This window comes from Sardina pilchardus, chromosome 8, assembly GCF_963854185.1.
Source record: "Sardina pilchardus chromosome 8, fSarPil1.1, whole genome shotgun sequence".
Taxonomy (NCBI): Eukaryota; Metazoa; Chordata; class Actinopteri; order Clupeiformes; family Clupeidae; genus Sardina; species Sardina pilchardus.
In genome coordinates, this window is record NC_085001.1 from 6,332,711 (window position 1) to 6,356,659 (window position 23,949).

The 23,949-nt window shown below is 46.2% G+C and overlaps 2 protein-coding genes across 8 annotated transcripts in view; one reads left to right on the forward strand and one right to left on the reverse strand.

Moving 5' to 3' along the window:
* Positions 1 to 20,071, forward strand: part of taok3a (TAO kinase 3a) — a 59,075-nt gene extending 39,004 nt beyond the window's left edge. For 6 of the 7 annotated variants that reach the window (XM_062542493.1, XM_062542497.1, XM_062542495.1 and 3 more), the window contains 10 exons: positions 1,797 to 1,964; positions 3,584 to 3,769; positions 6,721 to 6,855; positions 10,156 to 10,392; positions 12,902 to 13,030; positions 14,270 to 14,473; positions 16,012 to 16,251; positions 16,820 to 17,032; positions 17,909 to 18,091; positions 18,729 to 20,071. In XM_062542493.1, coding sequence (XP_062398477.1) covers positions 1,797 to 1,964; positions 3,584 to 3,769; positions 6,721 to 6,855; positions 10,156 to 10,392; positions 12,902 to 13,030; positions 14,270 to 14,473; positions 16,012 to 16,251; positions 16,820 to 17,032; positions 17,909 to 18,091; positions 18,729 to 18,890 — 1,857 coding nt within the window. In that variant the 3' untranslated portion in view covers positions 18,891 to 20,071. The remainder of the gene's footprint in view (positions 1 to 1,796; positions 1,965 to 3,583; positions 3,770 to 6,720; positions 6,856 to 10,155; positions 10,393 to 12,901; positions 13,031 to 14,269; positions 14,474 to 16,011; positions 16,252 to 16,819; positions 17,033 to 17,908; positions 18,092 to 18,728) is intronic. The other variant, XM_062542499.1, reaches the window with a different exon arrangement.
* pebp1 (phosphatidylethanolamine binding protein 1) lies at positions 20,060 to 22,549 on the reverse strand. Its single transcript, XM_062542500.1, has 4 exons — positions 22,313 to 22,549; positions 21,644 to 21,753; positions 21,451 to 21,551; positions 20,060 to 20,579 (listed from the first exon to the last, which is right to left on the reverse strand). Exons 1-4 carry the CDS (start codon positions 22,445 to 22,447, stop codon positions 20,362 to 20,364), a joined length of 564 nt encoding a protein of 187 aa, XP_062398484.1. The 5' UTR covers positions 22,448 to 22,549; the 3' UTR covers positions 20,060 to 20,361.
* Between the last annotated feature and the right edge of the window lie 1,400 nt (positions 22,550 to 23,949).

Sequence of the window (23,949 nt, forward strand, 5' to 3'; positions counted from 1 at the left end):
GCCCTCAGGTCCTGCTCCCTCGCTTACAGAACGTCCCGATCCTCTTCATCTTACTGTCGACGAGGGGTTGGGGGTGGTTATTTTAGATGGGGGTCTGAGTGTGTGGGAGGAGGGTTTACAGGGGGCTTTGACTGCACAGGTAACCCTGCTCTAAGTAGGACAGGTGTCTGGGGTGTATTAGCCAGCTAAGCTTGCTAAGAGAGACTGCAAGACACGGATGGAGGCATTGAAGTGTCTGAGTCACTTCCGCACTGTTGGGATTGTGTAAATTATTTTCCTTCTCAATCCCCTCTCCTCCACACACACACACACACACACACACACACACACTCTAGACACACAAACACACTCACAGATTTTTTTAGATAATCCTGAAGATTAGTTTTCTTCAGGCCCCCGGGGGTCAGCCCCAGCTGCCCATTTGAAAAGCAAGCGCCCACTCACTATGTCAGAGCCCCAGTTGTGCTCAAAGGGGTTGGACACCCTGTGAGTGGAGAGCAGAGGAGAGGAGAGGAGAGGAGAGGAGAGGAGAGGAGAGGAGAGGAGAGGAGAGCGACCCCCTCAGTCCCGTTACAGAGATGTCATCTTGAGGTCCTCTCTCCTCTCCTCTCCTTCTCTTCTATTCTTCTTTCTTCTCCTCCTCTTCTTCTTTTCTCTCCGCTCTCTGAATTGGTGTCCGTGCTAAACGCATCATGTGGAACGGACTGATCAGGAGCAAACTGGACGAGCGGGCGGCCATGCTGACTCACTTATTACTCTGTCCTTTTCTCACTCCTTTACTCTCTCTCTCACTCATTCACACACTCACTCACTCCTCTCTATCTCTCTCTCTCTCTCTCTCTGTCTCTCTGTCTCTCTGTCTCTATCTCACACTCACTTGTTCTCTCTCGTCTGTGTGAGGGAAGAGAGGAAGGGGAGGTGGGGGGCGAGTTGGGGGGGGGGGGGGTGGTTGAGCTGAGCTGAGCTGAAGCACCAGCGCCCTCTAGTGGGTGGCCAGCTGCGTGCCAGCAGCCGGTGGGGGAGTGACGTAATCCCCAGCACATTCAGAGTAACGCAATGGGGCATGCAGCAGCACTTCACAAGATGACGGTCCGATCCGGGCTCCCGTTTCCCGTCTCGACACCGTCCACAGAATGTGATCTCGAGCCGCGCTGCGTGGGAAAGGTTAAAGCACGGTCGCCAGGCTCACACGTGTCTCAAAATGCACCATTAGATTCCTCCCAGTAGACCAGACGAGGACGTTTTTGTGCAGGTATCAGATCAATCATTTCCTCTAGCCGTAGCCACAGGCAGAGCATGCTCCGATAATGCTATCTCTGTGTCTGTATAGTCGCTTTTTCTTTTTTTCCCTTTGTTTTACTGCAGGAGGATGAATCGTAGTTTTATCTTTTCTTTTCCTTATTACGGTCTCTCTTTTGTAAATACCTCACCTGCCCAGACACCTGTGTAGAATCCCTGTGGAAAGAAGGGGAAGCAATGACAGTGGCTAACTGAGATGTGTCTGTCTCTCTGTTTGTCTGTCTGTCTTTGTCTCTCTCCATCTGTCTGTCTGTCTGTTTTCTTATGTATTCTCTCTCCCTCTCTCTCTCTCTCTGTTCCTCCATCCTACTCTCTCTCTCTTTGTGTATCTGTCTTTTCCTGTCCCCCTCTCTTTCTTTCTCTCTATCGCTCTTTCCTTCTCTCTATTCTTCTCCGTCTTTACCTGCTTTTCTTTGTCGTATCTGTCTTTCTCTTTGTCCCTCTATTCTCTATTCTCTGTCTGTCCCCCTTGTCCATGCGTTTGTTTGTCTGTTCAGCATGATTTTGTGCGGCGGGAGCGTTCCCCCCGGGTCCTCGTCGACCTCATCCAGCGGACCAAGGATGCGGTGCGTGAGCTGGACAACCTGCAGTACCGCAAGATGAAGAAGATCCTCTACCAGGAGAAACACAATGGACCAATGGGAGAATCCCAAGAGGAAGAGGAGGTGAGCTGGGGGGGGAGGAGAGGAGAGGAGAGGAGAGGAGAGGAGAAGGGAGGGGGGGGGGGGGGGGGTTGTTGTTGTTGGAGGGTGGCTAATGTGAATTGGAGGGTGGGCGCTACTAGCAAGGAAGTTATGGAAGGCCCTGAATATCTTATTCATTCCTGCTCCTGTCAGATAACAAGTACAAGTGCAAAGCGGTTGTCAGACTTGTCAAACATCACTCACCAAGTGCATCACGAAGTGCGTCACGCTACAGAAAATTCCACTGAGCCCCGCGCTGGAATGTTCAAACATTGGCAGGTTCCTTTTGACACTTAGAGGAGCCAATTAGAATCAAGAATCTCATGAATCTCTCATGTAGTCGTGCAATAAAACGGCAAAAGGCACCTCAGCACGGACTTGCCCATAATGCAGTCAATTTGGCACAGTACAGCCTCTGTGACCGATAAAAGTTGAATATCCTCAGAAGCTCTTAATGTATACACTACTGAGGAAGACCTTATTACAGCTTTCAAGAACCTTTCGCCTAACACGTACACATTTAAAGCTGTACTTCATTTTTTTTTTTTATAAAAAAAGAACATTGTAGATCTATATCAAAAGATACACCTAGAGGTATAGGGTAGATACTGGTAATACCCAGATAGAAGGAAGAAATATGACTAGATATAGACCCATATATATGTCCCAGTGTGTTGGGATTACAGATCAGGCACCTCTCAGGCAGAACTCCTCCACTTTGGGGACAAACGGAGCTCTAGGTGGCCCACAGACGGTGTGGCGTTTGACGGGCCATAGTCGTAGAGAGTGCACGCACATCCCTAACTTAAACAGGTGCAGGGTAAAAAGGAAGTCGAAGAATAGAAAAAAAGTACCCGCACACTGTTGCTGCTGCTCCCGAAGTGAATTTAATACACAACGTTTCGACCAGTATGGTCTTCGTCACCTGACGAGTGTTTGAGGGGCCCACATGGTTTGTTGTGTGGGAGACGGCGAAGCGTGATAATGCCATTACTGCCCTTTGGCTCACTGCATGGGCGGCCAAGACGGACTGACATAGATATCCAGGTGAGTGGTTCTGCCAAACGCCACCGTGAGCTAACGCCGGCCACAGGGCGTTTGGTAATTGGGTGAGCGCTAGCTCTGAGGAATTAGCGCCAGCTAGCTGCTCAGGCATTAGGATCATTAAAAGGCCAAACTGCGGGTAAGGGCCTATTGTGCTGTTGCTCTACACAAAAACAGAACAATTATAACCAGAAACATTCCCCTATGTGGAATGTGGTCAAGTTTTGAGTGTGTGTGTGTGTGTGTCTGCATATGTTAGTCCAGGAGAATGTGTGTGTGTGTGTGTGTGTGTGTGAGAGAGAGAGAGAGGGAAAGTGTATTCGCTTCCTGAGTGTGTGCAAGTAAGAGGGTGTGTGTGCATGTGAGCATGAAGAAGAGAGTAAATATGTGTGGATTTGCATAGACATGTTTGTGTGGGTGGGTGAGAGAGAATGTTGTGAATGCCTCACTCAAAGCCTGTTAACCCCCTCTAACTGCCCCCCCCCCTCTCTCTCTCTCTCTCTCTCTCTCTCTCTCTCTCTCTCTCTCTCTCTCTCTCTCTCTCTGGTGGTGGCTAGGATGGAGAGCAGGCCAGCTGTAAGGTGAACAGCCTGGGCAGCAACCACTCCATCCCCAGCACCTCGGTCAGCACAGGCAGCCAGAGCAGCAGCATCAGCAGCATCCAGGAGGTCCTGGACGAGAGTGCCGACCTGCCCATGATGCACTATGACAGCACACTGGAGCCTTCTCAACACCCCAAAAAGGTCTGTTCCTCCCAGAGTCAACCAGACCCACCCCCCCACACACACACACACACACACACACACACACACACACACACACACAGACACACCCACACACACATACTCCATCCAACCCCCACAGTCTCGAGGTGACACATTTGAGCCCCTCAGGGGTCAGTATGCAGTCAAGCACCGTGTGTTCCATTGTTCCGTGTCACAATGATGACAGACATGAAGAACAGCTTCCCCCATAACTTGTTATTAGCACAAACGCGTTCATGTGCGCACACACACACACACGACACACGCACTCAGACAGACACTCATACACACACATATATACCAGCATGCATGGACATTCCTGGGTATAAACACACACCGACACACATTCCAGTGTGTAAACAATAGCTCCACACAGACATATGTTGTTTTGTGTCGCAGTCGCCAGTGTGGTGCTTAAGAAGCACCCAGTCATGCATCTCAGCTCAAACTGAAAAGCATTTGGCATCTGATCTCTCCAGACGGAACAGTCTGTTCTCTGTCTGGCTAGCGCCTCCTCACCTTCAGTTCACCTCTGAGGAAGATGAGGGCTCCCTCACAACCACAGCTCTGTTGTTTCTTTGCTAAATAACACGTATTTTTGTTATTATTCGTTGTTGTTATTTCTTTCAAACGCCTGTTGTGGATGCTCGTCATTCCTCTGTTTACTTAATCTCGACCGTTTCTGCCTCCCCTCCTGTTGCTTGGGGTTGCATACTGCCTTACTTTGTTAAATCGCTGGGGATAGCAATGTCTGCCGGGTGCGAACACAACCGCAAGGTACAAGCATAGCTGTTTGCCGTCAGGGGAAGGGTTGGGTAAGCTGGTGCTAATGCCAGCTGACTGCTGCCCCTGTGCGTGATGCACGCCATGCAGGCAAGTGGACAGACGGACGGACGGACGGACGGACGGGCAGGCGGGCAGGCGGGCTTGCGGGTGCACGCGTGCCGGCAGGGCAAATGATAAGTGACATGTTGTCGCTCCAGCGCCACGCAGATAAGATCCCTTTCCCCTGGTGCCCTGCCCAGCTTGCCACCGCGTCACGACTCTAGAGTGGGCACTGGGGCCACACCACGCTCCTCTCTACTGAACGGCCACCGAGCCTGCTGGAGAGGAGAAGAGAAAAGCAGTGCAGAGAGCACAAGTACATGTGTGTAAGATAGACAAGAATATTGGGGAATATAATGGAGAGGTTAATAGAGAAAGGAGTTCCGTAAGCACAAGTAGAAGTACATACAGTCCATTTATGTGTTTTCCCCCCCGCACACTTTCCACGCACATGCAGGAAATGTAGGTGCAGAATCATTAGAATCAGAATCAGCTTTATTGGCCAGGTTTGTGTAAGCAAACAAGGAATTTGACTCTGGTTAACTTTAATCAAACTCGCAGGAGTGATTAGTGGAATAGGTGAAGGCCTCTTTAATAATTAAATGGAACATAATGCTGGTTCTGTGTATGTTTTAAGTTAAGTACATATTAGATAATATCTCATTCCTCAAAGGATTCCCAAGGCAGGCTGGAACCCTGCCATTTTCTATAGTATTGAGGTAAACAGACACGGGTGTATGTCTCTATGGGGGATCCTTTCCATGTTGTCAGTGACTTCCCCCATTGGATTCCATGGTATAGCCATTTTATGGTTGTGTACTGTTCAGTTCTTCAACTCAAATACTAGACCTATTGAAATATGTTTTGGCCCGACAAAAAGTGTGGGCATACAAATCTAAAACCAGAGCCCATATTGAACAAAAGCCTTTATTTGAATCTCAAAAGCCTTTATTCAGGGGTTGCTGTTTGGATACTAGTTGGTTGTCTCGGTTGTTAACTGTCTTGGCTGAACTCTGTGATCTCGGGATTGGTGGATGTTCTCCTTTTAACCACACCTGTGTTCAGGGGCTCTTTCTGAGGATTCAGGGTAACATCCTTTTGAATCACATCTGGTTCCAAGTGGAACAGTAGAAGATTGCGACTGTCATTAGGCCCCTGAAAGTGCCGACTGTAAGTTCAGTGCAGGTAGTGTAATCATGTGGCCCATGTTATCTTGAGTGACCTCACTGCTACTTTATGAAGGGAACTAGTTGTGAAGGTGGCTACGAGTGTCCTCAGAGTCTGTATTCCACAGAGAGGGAGAGGGAGAGGGACCTGATGTTTGCATAATCTTCCGCTGGCTGCTTTAGGAAAGGGGTGGGGGAGTGGCCATAGAGAGGGCACTGCAGGAGACTGGAGCGCAAACTAGAGGAAGAGCTGCCACATCTGGTCGCAGCTTGGGTCCAACGGATAAATTATTAGCCAGACTTAAAAGGGCGATCGCAGCCACGCTGTGCTGAGGCTCACAGAATAGGGGGGAGAGAGAGAGAGTGTGTGTGAGGGAGAGGGAGAGAGAGTGTGTGTGTGTGAGGGAGAGAGAGAGAGACCACTTTGCTTTTGTGTATATATAGCTCCCTTATGCCTATCTGCATTTATTGTGTCTGTCTCTCTCTCTCTCTCTGTGTGTGTGTGTGTGTGTGTGAGTGTGCATAACTGCTCTTTGCTGTTGTGTATAAATAGCTCCCCGCTGCCTGCCTGGTGTTACTCTTCAGTGTGTGTGTGTGTGTGTGTGTGTGTGTGTGTGTGTGTGTGTGTGTGTGTGTGTATGTGTGTGTGTTTGAGTATAAGCGAATGAGACATTTTTGACACACTCTTCCCCTTAACTTTCCATCTGCCCCTTTGTACAGTCTCTGTCTCCTCTTCTGCTCCTTCTCTTTGCTGGACAAGCACACACCGGTGCTGCCATTATCCGAGGCATCGGTAATGACCAGTTCGGTTACAGGGATGCTGTTCGCAAATGATTGATAACATGGGGTGATAACAGGAGTGCAGAACAGGAAGCAGTGAGTGATTTTTCTTCTCTTCTCTCCTTTTCTTTTTTTGTTTCCCTTCACCTGCTTTATCAGGATCATCAGTTCATCCGGGATGACGTCACGCATCGCGAGGCGCGGGCCGAGGGGCGTCCATCTTCCTCCGACAAGAGCCAGGCCCACAACTACAAGAACCGCGAGCGTTTCGCCACCATCAAGTCTGCCTCGCTGGTGAGCCCGACCGCAGTCTGCCACCTGCATCTTCCCATCCTCTTCCATCACCATCGCACACTGGCGCCTTTCTTTCTCCAGCCCTATCTCTTCATCCATTCATCCTTACTTCTCTTTTCCTCTTTCCTTTCTTTTCTCCAAGCCCCCTACTCTGTTGTTTTTTTTTTCTTTTGGAGGGGAAAAAAAGGTTTCCCCACCACGACCACCACCACCACCACCACCACCACCATCACCACCACCACCACTCCTATTCTGTCTGTTGTCAAGGCAACTCGCTCTAGTTAACAAGCTGTTTTCTGCTTCTAACTCCTCCTACCGGCTCTGATGGAACCATTTTGATTGTAGTGGCAAGAATCCTTTCCCAGGCTCAATGGAGTCTTCCATCAGTGGCGTTCTCTAAGCCCTAATCGGTGGACATGCTCATTGTGGGTGGTAATAAACGGCGACACGCTTCCCTGTGTTTAATGAACGGATTCTGCAGGGGCATAAGTTAGGTTTTGCCCTCTGTGTTATGAAGTCACACAGTTAGGCAGTCAGTATTGTGGTCTGTATGTGTGTGCTTATGCCTGAGGAGATGACATCATCTTTATAAGAGGATGGCAATTTTTTTTGTTGGTGTGTGAGCGCCCTCTGTGGGGAGACAGAGGTGGTGCAGTGTGTCTGAAAAACCAGGGTCTTATGGTTTAATAGCGCACATAAAGGGTCTTTATAGATGACCAGCGGGTTGTGGCTGGCAGACCAGACAATCGGTTGAGGAAAGGTTTTTAATCCTCGCGTCCCCGTCAAGTTCGACACTCGCAAAAGGTCGTCATACTGGACACCTGCCCTCAGTGATGATGCCACTGTAGCATCTTTTCCTCTTGTTTCTTGTGAGCTGTCAGTCCCAGCTGAGTGTGTATGAGTTAAAACCACTGCAGTCAGGAGTTGAGAGCTGAGAATGCATTATGAATGCCTCAGGGCAAGAGGACAAACTGGGAAGAAAATGCAGCAGTACTCATGCTTAAAACATTAGCTTGCATGCTAACAGATTTCTGCTTATTACAGTGGGGGTAATCTCAGCAGTGTTACCTTCCCCCGGTGATAACCCAGCTTATTTCTCTTTCATCTCGCTCGGTGCACCTAGAGCTGATTATGGTGGCAGGCTTAGAGTTTTAATTTTCACAGCTCATGTTTATGCGAAGAACAACATGCAGATATGTACACTGGCAGACTATGAATCTGACAGATGTTTATGCCGGTGTTTGTGATGGCTAGTATCCTGTAGAATAACCTTCAACCTGGAAGTATTTGTCTGTCCCTTTTATTCTCGCTGGAGGTTCCCCCCACCCCCCCTTCCCTTCCCTTCCCTTCCCTTCCCTTCCCTTGCCTGCGTGTGGAGAGGAAATCACATGGCATGACTCGGCTCGTTGTGACTCTCGGTTCACAGAGCTCGTCGGATTGGTACCATTACAGAAGGGGGTTACTGATTCAAAAGCGATTAGGAAATCTCCTTCTCTCTCTTTCTCTCTCACCCTCTCTTTCTTTCTTTCTTTCTCTCTTTTCTTGCTCTCTCTTTATCCTTCCTTTCCTCTCTCTCTTTTCTGTCCTCCTGTTCCTGAGAGACTCATGTGACCCCCTTTACGCCGAATGCTACTTAACAGGCAGCGAGAGAGGAAAGGAGAGAACGAGAGATGATGAGGGTGTGAGAGTGAGAGAAGGAGAAATAGAGAGAGAGGAAAGAGTGTGTGAGAGAGAGAGAGAGAGAGAGAGGGAGGGAGAGACGTGAAGGAGATAGGGTGGGAAACGGACAGCTAGAGAGAAAAAAGAAAGAGAGGGAGAGGGAGAGGGAACGCTGGAGTGGATATGGCCTGGGAGTCTCGGTCAGTCGGCCTGTGGGCTGCCGCTGCCGCCACTGCTGCTGCTGCTGCTGCTGAGGAGCTGTGACGGTGCGCACGGCTCTGCTGCCTCCTCTGACTCTGGCGTCGGACAGGGCAGGACGTAGAGTGGCTCTGGCTCTGGCTCGCTCCCTGGCTCGGGCTCGGGCGGCCCCGATGTTGGCGCGCCTCTCGCACCTCGGCACCATGCTCGCCTTGCGCGGCTCGGCAGGCGCCTACAAGAAGCTCGGCGACTGCCCCGACCCCGAGAATGCCCTTCCTCAGGTGGGTGGGTGGGTGGGTAAGGGGGCTGTGGGTTGTGCTGGAGTACAGAGGTGATGCTTGTTTATCATGCTTGTGTGTTTGTTTGTTTGTCTGTCTTGTTTTTATTGGTTGTTTAATCCCAGTGGTCCACACTACTTTTCTGTCATATTGCTGCGTTGCAGAGGAGAGAGATATTGGACTGTACCGTGTTGCCTGCGTTAAGTACTTTGTTTTGCCACTGTGCTGTGGGTCGAGTTGTGTTGTTCTTCAGCGCCCGGGGGTGATGGGGCAAACACCCACCTTCTCTTTCTCAGGCTCAGACTTCTGCCCTATTCATCTCATCTCAATCCTCCCAAACCAGCTTACTACACTTGAGTCTTCCTGTCTCAGTTTTCTCTCTCTCCTCTGAGGCCTGTTTCACATTGCCTACCTCTGTGTTGTGTTACTGCTGTGGTACCTGTTGATTTTTCATTCCAGTGCCCATATTCAGATTATAGCAATATTGCCTGCATGATACATGTGTGTTTGTTAGATGCAGCTAAAGCTGCATGTGAGGTTAAAAAAAAGCAGTCGTTCAAACTCAGTGTAGAAAGTACCTGGCAGTAGGTACGCCAGAGTAGCATACACACGGTCAACCGAGCTGCAGCAATTCAGTAACCAAACCAGGAGGTAGGCAATGTCAAGCAGGCCTTGCTCTCACTCCTTAGACGCATCCTGCTACGTTCTACTGACCTGACTTCCTTCTCTCGCCCGGTCTCACTTCTCTATACTCTTTAGCTCTGATTCTGAGGAGCAGAGAGTCTCTGCTGACCTGTCTACCCTCTTGCCCTGTCTCACACCTCTATACTCTTTAACTCTGATTCTGAGGAGCAGAGAGTCTCTGCTGACCTGTCTACCCTCTTGCCCTGTCTCACACCTCTATACTCTTTAACTCTGATTCTGAGGAGCAGAGAGTCTCTGCTGACCTGTCTACCCTCTTGCCCTGTCTCACACCTCTATACTCTGAACTCTGATTCTAATTTTATACTCTCGCTCCTCCAAATGGTCTCCTCACGTCTCGTTCCTCTTTTCCCGCTTCTCCCTCCTCCTCACCTGCCTCCCCCATCTCACCTGTCTCTCTCTCTGTCCGGCGGTCTGTGTGTGTGTGTGTGTGTGTGTGTGTGTGTGTGTGTGTGTGGTGCAGGTCACCCGTCAGATCCACGAGCATGAGCAGGAGAACGAGCTGCGGGAGCAGATGTCGGGCTACAAGCGCATGCGGCGGCAGCACCAGAAGCAGCTCATCGCGCAGGAGAACAAGCTCAAGACGGAGATGGACGAGCACCGGCTCAAGCTGCAGAAGGAGGTGGAGACGCAGGCCAACAACGCCTTCATCGAGCTGGAGAAACTGGCCAAGAAGCACGTCATCCACACGGAGAAGGAGGTGAGCGTGTGGGGAGGGGGGGCGTAGCTGTGAGTACCTACTGGTGGCCCATGCCTACTAGTATCCACCTTATTCCTTAACCCGGAAATATGTATTGTTCCAATACTGTTTTCAACTTCCGTTCATTCCGTTCTCGGTAGCTAACTAGAATATGCTTCAACTTAGACTTCTTTCGAAATGTTGACAATTCTGCCCTCAGCATGGATATACTACAACATATATAACCGATATCAAATAGAAAAGCTTACTTTTATATGCGTTATGATAAGTTAAGTACTGTCAACAGTCACGTTAAAACAGATACAAAGCAGCTTCGCCGGAAATAGATAACCGTTTTCGGTGTCATGGCGACCCCCATTGTTGGCTGCGGAATATCGTGGATAGGCTGACACTTTAGTAGCAGCTCAGACTTGACATGATCTCACTGGCTAGATCCTGAGGTGTCTTGGAGTAAGTTCTGTTAAGCTATGCCAGGTTGTCCATGCCATGTTGTGATACTGCCTTTAGTTGTGTTGGGTGTGGGTAAGGCTGCCAAGAAGCACGCCATTCGGACCATGAAAGAGGATAGAAGTGGCACAGCGTGGATGTGTCAGACCACAAACTGTCAGTCTTCAGATCCTGAGTTGTGTTAGATCAGCATGCTGTCCAATAATGCTGTTATCAGTGATTAGATCCTGACTTGGGTGGGGTGGGGTAGCTGGAGAAGCTGGTCACCCACTACACAAAGAAAGAGGTGAAGATGTGCTGCGGTAGTGTGGCATGGTGTCCCATCACCTGAAAGGTTCAGGCCACAAGCATTGTGTTCGCAGCCCAGTTTAGCATTGTGTTCGCAGCCCAGTTTAGCATTGTGTTCGCAGCCCAGTTTAGCATTGTTAGCAGCCCAGTTTAGCATTGTGTTCGCAGCCCAGTTTAGCATTGTGTTCGCAGCCCAGTTTAGCATTGTTAGCAGCCCAGTTTAGCATTGTGTTCGCAGCCCAGTTTAGCATTGTGTTCGCAGCCTAGTTTAGCATTGTGTTCGCAGCCCAGTTTAGCATTGTGTTAGCAGCCCAGTTTAGCTGGAGTTTAGTTTCAATATGGCCACATTCTCACTGGCTGGATTTGGACCTGGGTGGTCTTAGGTTTAGCTGTGTCACACTAATATCTATGTCTAATACTGTATGTAGCCCTAGATGTTCTTATTGAGTGTATCCACTGTTGTGTTGGGCAGGGTCTGCTACACCATGCTGTGACGTCAGGTGACTAATGCCATGGAGATGTCCTTGTAGTCTAATGGTGTAGAATAGATCTATAATTGTGTTAGGTAGGTTTGGATGTCCCACGCTTTCTAATAATATGCAGATGAGGGAAAAAAAAGGTCCCATTAGGTCACAATGGCGTTTAATTTGCTGACTGCTGATCTCTGGAAGGGAAAAAAAACATTCTATCTTCCCTCTCTGTGTCAACTGTGCTAATATCCCCAGGTTCATTTAAGCTAGTTAGTAATTCAATGCACTCCTGCATAGCAATACAGAGAGATGGTAGTGGTAGATTAATCCTTTCCACAGGGCTTCCTGTGAATACACTGCATGTATTTTCCATTTTTAATTCAGGAACTTTTTGGATTCAAGGCAGCGTAGCCGGGGTCACCAAGAGTTCAAAATCATGCGTATTTTGTTGCACTCATTTTGCAAATCTCCAAGGAAGACGCAGATCAGTTAGGCTTCCACTGATGTTCAGTACCCTACAGTTCAAATGTATTGTTGGGCAACTGATGCATTGTTAACCAGTTGGTAGGATGTGTTTATGTTCAGATGGCGTTTTCCTCGACAAGACAGTGGATGCAGTACATGGTATTTAGTGGTGAATCACTGGACTGGATGTGTATACATGTACAAGAAGTGTTTTCCTGAAGAAGGAGTCACAAATCAATGGACGCACATGTTGTTTGGTTATGGATCAGATGATAAGGTTCAGAGGGGGTCTTGCTTTCGTGAGTGCGGGCATCACCTATCAGTAGACTGCAGCTTGCAAAAGTGGGGCAGGCTACCAGCCAAAAGTGATTGAGGTATCGTTGTTTACCACTGAGGGTAAGGGGAGTGGGTGAGCGAGCGGACAGGCGGGCGCACATTGGGGGCAAGCCTGCTTTCACTAACAAGTCATCGCTAATGGATTTACCCTAGCCCAAGTCCTAGCCACTGTTTAAAACCCTCAGACATTGGATTTAAAGTTAATCATGTTAAAGCCTTGCCCAGTCTGCCAACTCATTCACAGACTTTGCCCTGTAATGTCTAATGATTTGACATCATTTTGAACAATAGACATAGACTGACAGTCCTGTACAAGAAATAAACTTACTAAACAAGTAAACAAATAAACAAAATTCAGACCCTTTATAGGGATGGTATATGATTTAGTCATGAAATAAATATTTTGTTATTATGAGAAGTTTATCCTATACAGCATTCAATAAAACCCTTGTCTGACTGTGTGTGTGTGTGTTTGTGTGCGTCTGCGTGTGACCTATTTGCAGATGAAAACGGCTGCCGCTGATGAGAAGAAGTTCCAGCAGCAGATTGTGGCCCAGCAGAAGAAGGAGCTGACCACCTTCTTGGATAATCAGAAAAAGCAGTACAAACTCTGCAAGGAGAAGATTAAAGAGGTCCGCCAACACTCACACACACACACACACACACACACACCAGCCTGTCCCAGACCTCAACCAAGCCACTGTGTTCCTTTCTCACACATTTCCTAGTCAGAAGTCCTTTGATCAGGAAAACTTCTCACCTTCTTAAAGCTCCGTAAAGCTGACTTTGTTGGCTGTGCTGAGCTCAGATGCGTTTGCCTCAGCCCTGCTTTGTTTATATTTAATGTGGGAATGCAGTTTTGAACTCTCACTCGAAGCTTTCAGTCTGCTCTCGATTACACCAGCTGCATTAGCTCACAGTGCCATCAGCTGGTGATTCTAGAGAATGATTTACACGTCAGTCACTACTGTCAACTACAAATTCACCAATCATGCCTTCAGTGGCCTCTTATGAACTTGTTGCACTCTTTTTATGTGTTGAAATTACATACAGAAAGGGCCTATTATTACATACAGAAAGGGCCTGTTCCGTGGGTGGATGATGCTCTAATTGACATGTGTTTTAATGGGAGAAACGCACATTTATGGGCCAGCCAAACCAGTTCGACTTCCTGTCCACTGTGGTTGCTTTGCTTGTGGAATCCTGTCAGTTACAGCTCCGGCACACCCTAACTGCCCACGTCTTCACAGAAAATGTGCATTTCTGTCCTGGCTCAAAGGCCTTTTGTTCCTTGCCCCAAGCTCGGGCTAGTTCCAGTCACCCTTAAAATGCAGAATACACGTTTTAAACTACGTTTAAAAATAAAATGTGCAGTTGGCATTTATTTTTTCACCCTTTGAAATCATTCCATTTCTTTGTGATGTACTTGAGCTTGTACTTGAACCTTAACATACACAAGCTCAACTGTCTGTGAAGCACTTTGAAACATTCTTATGTTATGGCATTTCAGAAATATAATTGAATTTCATTGAATTTATGTCCCTGTGGTGACTGGGTTGCTTTGTCTGTTCCCACCACCCCTTCTTGCATAGATAGATAGATAGATAGATAGATTCTTTCTTTCTTTCTTTCTTTCTTTCTTGATCCCCAAGGGGAAATTCAGGATTGGGAGATAAAATTGGGAGATGCAGTATTAATGTATTGGGAGATGCAGTAGTAATGTATTCAGTATTAATGTATTGGCAGGAGTAGTCATTCCTAGCTAAGGCCTCCTCTGCACAGGCTTGAATCTTATTCTCTTGCTTTAAGTCACTTTGGATAAAAATGAATGTCGGCCAAATGAATAAATGTAAATGCAAATCTTTCTGTAGGAGATGAACGAGGACCACAGCACTCCCAAGAAGGAGAAGCAGGAGCGCCTGTCCAAACACAAGGAGAACATCCAGCACTCCCAGGCCGAGGAGGAGGCGCACCTGCTCAACCAGCAGCGGGTCTACTACGACAGGAACTGCCGCGCCTTCAAGCGCAAGATCACGACCAAGAGGCACGAGATGGAGCAGGAGCAGATCAGAGAGGTGAGGCGGGGGGGAGAATATCTCCGCTTTATAATAGGGCATTAAGGTTCACGTTCAACCTGGGGCCCTGTACAAACACCCAAAAGATATTACGAAGGAGAGGTTGAGGATGAGCAGAAAGAGGAGAATGCCTCTGTTTTATATGGCTCCTCTTTTCAGTCCCCCCCCCCCCCAAGTGTCAGTACATTTGGATGTAATCAGACGGGGGGGGGGGGGGGGGGGACTGAAAAGAGGAGGGGGCGGGGAATTATCACCACAAATATGGAAATGTACCTAATTGACAGTCGCATCCCTCGTTCTAATTCTGTAGCGACGAGCCTCTTGGACTTTGATTGCCTTCATACAGTGCTTCATATAGTGCAGCATGATTGTGCACCACAACCATACAAAAGCGTTGTTTACTAAACGTGCAAAGAGAGAAACGGGGGAAAACCGGACAGGAAATGTGCAAACTGCGCGCTCTAGAAGTTCTGTACAATGAACAATGTATAAGAAAGTAATTAGCTAGTAGAATCGGTGCGGCTCAAGCGAAGGGGAGCTGCACTTTCTCAGGTTTGCCCATGTCAGATAAGCTGCTTAAGGAGTAAGTAATGCAACAATGCGCTAAGCCCCAGATCTGCGCTGTTAATCTACAGCAGAACTTGGGAAGTCTTAATAGGTCTGATGCTTCTCACGGGCATCTGACCAAAACCTATCCGCACACCTACGTCAATAGCTGCACAGAGCTTTGTCTTCCCTTTACAATCACTTTACTGTAAAAAAAAGTGGTCTTGAATGTGATTTTTATGCACACAGTTATATGCACACGCTTGTGCACACCTACACTCACATGTATGCACACACACTCACACACACATACACCTCAGCAGATGCTTTCTAGTCCTCTGTTACTGTAGGCTACTTTAAAAGTGCTATGCTTCATTTGAAGAGGTTCTGTTTTCTGCTATTAGCATTACATCAGTAGTGAACACAGGATGGCGGCTGAGTTAGCTGTCTTACAGCACAATAAAGGCATCAGGTCTGAGGGGCACCCGTGACTGACACAGCCTGTATCTTTGTGCGACAGGATTATTATTGAAAGACAACTCTATTTTTCTGTCTAGTAAATTCAGTGAATATTTTCTGATGTAGAAAAGACATCCTCAGCCACTGTATTTGAGTTTCACAGGAGCTTAGCCAAATCAGAGCTCAACTCATGTTTAAAATTAAGTTACAGTCCTTGAACCTGGTGGACGGTTGTTGATATTTGAGCTGAACAGCCAGTCAAATCCATCTGTCTTCTACACTACTGATATGATAATTGGCTAGAATACAGCTCAGTCCAATCCACTGTTTGTTCCCTGTGTAACCAGGGCTGTGCTGATATGAACAGTCAGTTTTTTAGCACACTCCTAGGATGGGTAGGCATAGTTAGTGTACTATATTGGAGGACTGCACCTTCAAGTACATTTCCCTTATTAGCCACTTTTTGACCAATGTGTGTGTGTGTGTGTGTGTGTGTGTGTGTGTCTGTGTGTGTGTGTGTGTGTGTTCCACAGGAGCTAAACAAGAAGAAGACACAGAAGGAGATGGAGCACGCCATGTTGATCCGTCACGACGAGTCCACACAGGAGCTAGAGCACCGGCAGCTCAAGGCCCTGCAGAAGCTGCGCATGGATCTGATCCGCCAGCAGCACCAGCGAGAACTCGAAAACCAGATCGAGTACAACAACAGGCGCGAACGCGAGCTCCACCGCAAGCACGTTCTCGAGCTCCGGCAGCAGCCCAAGAACCTCAAGGTGAGTCAACGGTGAACGTGTTACCGTTGATTCATTCAGTACTGTCGTGGAAACTGGACCCCTCCATCTTAGATTTCAGGGTCATGTGTTGTGCAGGTATGTTCTGCTGTTAGTCAGCACAGCAGAAGTTAAAACCCAAAGCCCAAGACTTTCCCTCCTCCTCCTTCTCAAACCACTCAATAATCATTTCCTGTGCAGGTTATGGGCATATATATCCTTTGAAATAATTTATCAGACGGATAAGGAATTTCCAATTACAGAGCCTATGGATGGACACATATCAGACTATCTATTAGTGTACAGTAAACGATAGTATTAGAAGCATTAAGGTTGCATAGTGCAGTTAGGAATTATTACATTGTATGGAAAGTAAACATTACATGGCCAACTGTTTAACACCCATGTGTCTCCGCCTGGGGTCAACTCTTACATGTGTATGTGATGTATACACTCTTGTGTAGTCTAATTTCTTAGGTAGTTGCTTAACAGTCCGTGTTCTTGTTCAGAGTGTTCTAATTTCAGCCTTTTAAAAAAGTGTTTGAAGAAGCTGTTGCCCGTTCTTCTCCAGGTGCTGGAGCTGCAGATCAAGAAACAGTTCCAGGACACGTGCAAGGTCCAGACCAAGCAGTACAAGGCCCTTCGGCACCACCAGCTGGAGATCACCCCCAAGAGCGAGCACAAGGCCGTGCTCAAGGCTCTCAAGGACGAGCAGACGCGCAAACTGGCCATCCTGGCCGAGCAGTACGAGCAGAGCATCAACGAGATGATGGCGTCGCAAGCGGTGAGGACTGAGGACACTGTTCGGTTCGCGGCTTCTTCATAGTCAGCGTGCTATGTAGACACTAAACATTGCCACCCTTAAGAATTTCTGAGTTGATTGAATTCGACGTAGAATTTTAGAACCTTGAATTGTTACGGAATGGAATCTTATGTTAGAATAAAAACCCAAGGGTTAAAAAAAAGAAGGCCCTGCGACATCTTGGAAAAGACACTTCTACCAGTGTGTCTACAGCGGTCAGTTCCGTTCAACAGTTCATCACTAACTGCCGAGCCACCAAATTAATTTCCCTCATTTCTGCCAGATTTAGAAAGAGCGGGAGAGATCCTATTAATAAGTTATTTTCTCCATAGTTCAGCCGTTCTTTCAAACTAATGAAGGCACATTATAAATTACATTTAGCTTATATTGCAGTTAACGTGTCATTTATTTGCTTCAGGAGTCATTTCACTGCTGTAGCTAATAGACTACTCTACTGGAACTAATACGAGCGGTGAAGTTGTAATGAAGTATTAAAGCAACTTTAATAATTAAACCAGTGCTTTACATCTGTACAACAATGAGTGACACAGCAGAGGTGCTCGTGGCCAAAGGGTAATGACCTTAATAATGAACATGTAGGGTAAAGGTGTACATTTCAGTCTCTCTACTATCATTGTTTTGTGTTCATGAGACTGCTATGATGACTGTGTGAGGTGTGTGGTGTGTGTGTTTGTTTGTAAATTTGACATCCATGAGGGTGTGTGGATGTTTGATTGTCTGTATTTATATCTGTGGTGACTGTATGAAGAGGATATGGCCTCCTTTCAAAACAAATCGGTCATCTCCTGGAGAGTATGTGTTTCTGATGACTGATTCTCGTGTGTGTGTGTGTTGCAGCTGCGTCTGGATGAGGCTCAGGAGGCTGAGTGCCAGGCTCTGAGGCACCAGCTCCAGCAGGAGATGGAGTTGCTCAACGCCTACCAGAGCAAGATCAAGATGCAGACCGAGGCCCAGCACGAGCGCGAGCAGCAGAAACTAGAGCAGAAGGTGTCACTGCGCAGAGCCCATCTGGAGCAGAAGGTAGGACATACGCACACGCAGAGCGACACTCCCTGGTTACACACACCACTCCCATCACACACTCCGCAAGCACACACACACTGCTCCTGTCACACTCATACAGCACACACCCTCAACAGACGTGTACTGGCACACACACACATACTTCCTCAATATACTGTACATACTCAAGACATACAAGCATTCACATTCACACACTTTCGCTGTAAGGCTGACGTGAAATCCTCTTTTCCGCTTGACAAACCCTTTTTTATGGTCATGCAATGTATGTGTGGAGCCATTGTGTGGACCTGCATGGACATGACTCAGTCATTTCCTCTGGTCATTGTCCGTGTATGAGCTGCGCATATGCAAAAGCACACAATCATATTCCTTGGCCCAATAACTTGGCTAATTCATATATTATGTCTGCTAATTTTGCTAGTCTATCCTTTCAATTTGTACACACACGGAGTTGAAGTTAACAAGCTAACTAGGTGTCAGGGATGCCCCTCTATTTTGAAAGTTCTCATTACCTTCTCCCCTCGGTTTGGCATTATTTTGCAAGTTGCTCTGGATAATAATGTCCCTTGAACAAACGAATAAATGGTGTAACATTTTTGCCATAATGCCTTAATCCCTGGATGCATTGTTTCAGATTGAAGAGGAGCTGGCCTCCCTTCAAAAGGAGAGAACTGATCGCATCAAGCACCTGCTGGAGAGGCAGGAGAGAGAGATTGACACGTTTGATATGGAGAGCGTGCGTCTCGGCGTGGGCAACCTTGGTGCTTTAGACTATCCCAAGGACGATTACAGATGAGACCAGACTCTGCCATAACCCCCCCCCCCCTCCTGCTCTTCTCCAGTAGGATGACTGGTTGGTTAATGTTAACGACGTACTTTTTTTTTTTTTTTGGTGTTTGTTGTTTTTTGCTACTGACATCACTTCTCGGACGAGTGCCTGTACTGTCCTGCACCACCCCATCAGGGCCCCTCCTCTTGTCATGCCACAAGATAAATGCTGGATGACTCCCACAGTTGTTGTTTCTTACAAAAAAAAAAAAAACGAAGAAAAAAAAACAAAAGCAAAAAAAGTTTTAAAAAATTCGAAAAGGAAGAAAAAAAAAAGAATGTCAGTGTTCAGTGTTTCTCGTGCAATGATATCACATTTAGTGCAAAACAAAGAAAACATGAGAGATCAAGCAATACAGAGTAAATTTGGTGTTCTCATTTAACAAACAACAACAAAAAAAGAAATCACACTTTCTCCTTTCTGTCAGTCTGTGCTAAGCAAAGCAGAGCATCAAGACTCCTGCAATGCAGCCTTATCCTCACACCACTCAAATCTGTATTTGCTATTTATTCACCTGGATAAACAAACAAACAAACATTTTTACAAGGGGTTGGGCAATTTGATAGGTTTGCATATAAAGTGTACATATTGATAGATGCATCTATGACTTCCGGGGTGACGGGGTGGGATTTGTTGCATCTCCGCTGTACTATGTGGTCATTTTTCTGCATTGGCAGTTAAAATGTGAAACAAAACCATATGTGAATCCCCACTCCCGAGTAGCACAAAGGGCTGCAGTGAGGGACAGTGTATTTTGTGTATAGATGGATTTATGGAGAGCTTTGACTTATTTTCCTATTGTATTTTATCTGGTGTTGAAATCGATTTTTTAAAAAGGACTGATGATTCTCTTCTTCCTCCCTCCCCACCTCCTCCACATCCACATTCAGTATTCCAAGTTGAATCATCAATGGAATCTTCACTTGAAATTCCATCGGAATCAGTTTTTTTTTTTTTTTCTTCTTTGCTTTAACCTCATTCTCAAGCTGTGTATTTTCTTACGATTAAAATCCGATCGGTAAAAAAAAAAAATGCTTTTATTGCATGCACTTTAAATTTGTTTTCAGGTTAAGAGAAGCATGAATCTGTCAGAGCTTTTAATTATATTTGTAAATAAAGTGCTCACCCACAGAAAGTGTTTCAAAGCTTGATTGTATTGGTGTTATTTTAATACATCCCTTATAGTGCTAGCAATTCAATTGCCAAAGGAAGTTCTCAATTGTTCTTTCAGAACAGTTACAATCTACTGGAGTGAACAAATGTCAATAAACAAAAGTTTTTCATGATTCAATGAAGTGACCTAACTGAATGAATCTGATGCTTGACTAATGGAAGAATGGCACACCCAGAAGAGAGGCAGAATATTTCAGGTCATGGGATACACGTGTCGAGGCGGTCTGTTAGAAGTGCTCTTTGTTGGAGGGGCTCTTGCTTGTGTCTACTTTCCAGCCAGCTGCTCGTACAGTTTTGGAACATAGTCGTCCCATTCGGCCTGGTAGCAGGAGCCGGCGACAGGGTCTCCCAGGCCGTACTTCTTGCGGAAGGCCTGGAGCTTGAATTTGCCGCGGTTATCGCCGCAGCAGTTGGTCAGCTTGGCCTCTGAGCAGCTGAGTTCACCCGACTGCTCATAAACCAGCCACACATAACGATGGAGACCTGCAAGACAAGACCATCTGATGAAGACTCAGTAGGGCTGCGCAATTAATCAAGTTAATTGTGATTATGACTTCCAACAATTATGAAAATAACAATCGAAATATGATTATTTTGCTACATTCAGTTTCATGACAATGCTCTCCTTTTGTCTTGAGTTGTCATGTGCATTAGACCGTTACATGTATTTTTTTCCTGTTGGATTATATTTCAAATTGAATATTGATACAGTTCCAAAATCACTAAGTAATCACGTATAATAATCGTGATATTTTTTTACCATAATCGAGCAGGCCTAAGAATCAACCATGACTACACAATGTATTTACAGGCTGCCAACTTGCATCTTGCCAACTCCATTTTGTGTCTAGTCTAGAAACCACTGATTGACAAGTCAGAAAGCTATGGTGAATAGTATAGATAATTTACTCTCTACAATGGGAAAGTAAGTGCAACCTCCTCCATGTTTTATGCCTTTGGCATTCTTCTCCAAGTAAAGAGAACATTTCAGTTACAGGGTATTTATGTCCATTATGTACATCTGATTAATATGGGGCCTTGGTTTATATCTGCAATGCATATTACCACTGGAACAAACTCAAAGAAATATGCCTACTGTATGTGTCAAACACTGGCCTTGTGCCCTGGTAAAAGCATACCGTGAAAGCAATGTCAGCTCAATGGTACACTCTAGTGGTCAGGTCCAGTACTGAAGAGTTTTGAGTGTTTCTATTCTATTTTGGACTGTTGTGGAAGTAGGTCCTGCACACAGTCATGCACATTACTACCAGATGCCTCATACATCTACAATATCTATGGGGAATGTATGCAGAACACACAAAGGATGGGACACTTATGTGAGTGTTTCACTTACCAGTTCCTTTTGGGGGACCAGATCCAACATAGTCAGACATAACACATCCGCTTCCAATATCATTCCCTTTCATGTTGACCACAAGAAAATGATGCCACTCCCTGTTATTTAAAAGAGCATATACATTAAAAGAAATAAAACACCATTACATAAACCCCCTAACATCACATTTAGGTGTGGCATTCAGGCATACCTGAACTTGGGGTCCTTTCTACTTGGGGCATCTGGGTCGGTCATGGCCAGCGTGTATAGTTTGCCAGGATCGCAGCCATTCCATTCAATTGACGTGGGTCGATTTTGGACCTAGAAGGTAACATCCCATTCCCATTGCATACGTTAGCCTGACCGGGTCTCCTGAATGGACATGCGTTGTAAGCATCGAATGGATTGGACAAAAATGCTTGACCCGCACAGTGACTTGTATACTGGGTATGTATGCCGTGCTTTAATTAAGTTACAGCAGGCATCCAGAAAATTCCAGCTAACTGAAGTTAACAATGCAATCTACACCAGGCCTCGTTTCTCCAAACAAGCTCGTTTTTGCGTTCGATGCATACATGCTACATGCATCCATATTTGCTAACTCATACAGAAAGACATCAACTGCTACGGTAACAGTTGCACGCTGAACTGCAACCATGTGATGTGTTGAGAATGAGCTGGATAGCTAAGCTAGCTTGAAAACTAACGTGACTGTTTCACTGTTGACTGTGTATGATTAAAATACGAACACATCATGCAACTAACTTAATCCTGGGTATTACTATTGATATGTCAGCTAATATTCACGCAGTAATGTTGCATTTTGCACGCCAATGCACTTGCAGTTTATATTTTGTTCCAAGTTAACATTAGCTACAACCTGAGTAGGCGTGAAGACTTTCCCCAGTTCATCTAGTTCGAGAGACCCATACTTCACGACGAGAACTTCTGCTGGTTTCTCTTCGACTTCAGTCAGAGCAAGAGCTCCGGTCCACTGACCTAAGTCCACCGGCATTTTTGCAGTTATCTCTCCGCTAAATAACACAAGTCTGCTCAGAAACCTTTGGGGCTCGATGTTATGTAAGGATAGGAAAGCACAAAAGAATGACCGTCACATGAACCAACCACTGTTATCGGGTTCAGTGGGTCGCTCTGTTGTAGACCTATTTGATTGGTCAGACTCTAAATCAATCAGCGCATCAGCAAGTAAGATGTTCGGATGCCTGTCTTGCCCTAGTGGTGCGCACCTGTCGACCTGTCAAATTAATTTTGTTGAGGCCGACGAATTCCTCTTATAATGTTTGACTATGGAATTGCCAATTTTGCAAAAATATGGGATCTGTGTAGGCTATATAAAAGACGATTAAAATGCGATTATATCAATCATATCATGCTTTTTAAAACTGTAGTTTTGGTGAATATTCAGTTTCTGTCTTTTAGGCATATTAGACATTAGGACAATTTTGTCTGTTTTAACAACTGTGGCGCATTTAGGCCAAATGCATAGCAGAGGCTGGGCTGTTGCATTAAGCGCGATTCTGTGGTGCAGGACAGGAGCAGCTTGTTTCCGAGGGCGGTGTAGCCAGCAGTGGGACGACAGCTTGGACTGCTGACAGGATGGCCCGTCTGCCAGCTGCCTATAATGAGCTCTCTGTGACTGTGCAGCTACACACTCCTTGTCAGCAAATTTACATTTACATGTACATTTATTCATGTAGCTGACACTTGTGTCCAAAACTACTTAGTTTGACCCACTGCATTAGCACTTTATAATGATTCCCCTCTGAGCAGAGAGGAGAATAACCTTTTAAGAATGATTTCATAATTTTTACTTTTGAAATGCAATACTTTTGAAATGCAATGCAGTACTTGCAATACTTGAAATGCAATGAAATGCAATAATAAATGCAATTACAAAGTAATTTTTACTTTGAAATGCAGTGTTATGATTGTGATACATTTGATTCTAACAGTTACATTGTCTGCACTATGCCTACCTCAGGCTGTGTCTGTGGATTATATGTGTGTCAGGACTGTTTTATGTGGCTACAGGAGCACTGTAATTTCCCTTTGGGGATGAATAAAGTAGCCTATCTATCTATCTATCTATCTATCTATCTATCTATCTATCTATCTATCTATCTATCTATCTATCTATCTATCCTATCTATCTATCTATGTTAGAGAAATAGGGAGGAATCAACGTAATGCGAATAGGAGAAATAGTGCAACAATAAACCTTGTAGAAGAAATACCATGCAGTTCAATGCCATGCTGCAGTGCAAGGCCTGTAGGCTACATGGCCAGTCTAGATGCTGAGTAAAGCCACTAATCAGTGGTGTACTGGCCATGTGGTATGTGAATGGCCAGAGCCCTGTAGGGCAGCCAGTAAACCATCCCCTATACGCGTCATAACTGGTCCTCTTGCCAGTTCTAGACACGCCCAGGGCATTTCTTTAACGCACCCCAGTTCATGTGCCTTAGCTATGGGTGAATGCATAGTCATGACATGTATGG

Excerpts from the sequence above, each read along its gene's own strand:
- pebp1 (XM_062542500.1), bottom strand. The coding sequence starts at position 22,447 with ATGCCGGTGGACTTAGGTCAGTGGACCGGAGCTCTTGCTCTGACTGAA. Across the intron at positions 21,552-21,643 it reads AGAAAGGACCCCAAGTTCAG|GGAGTGGCATCATTTTCTTG; the intron begins GTATGCCTGAAT and ends TTTAAATAACAG. Across the intron at positions 20,580-21,450 it reads TGGTCCCCCAAAAGGAACTG|GTCTCCATCGTTATGTGTGG; the intron begins GTAAGTGAAACA and ends CTTGTCTTGCAG.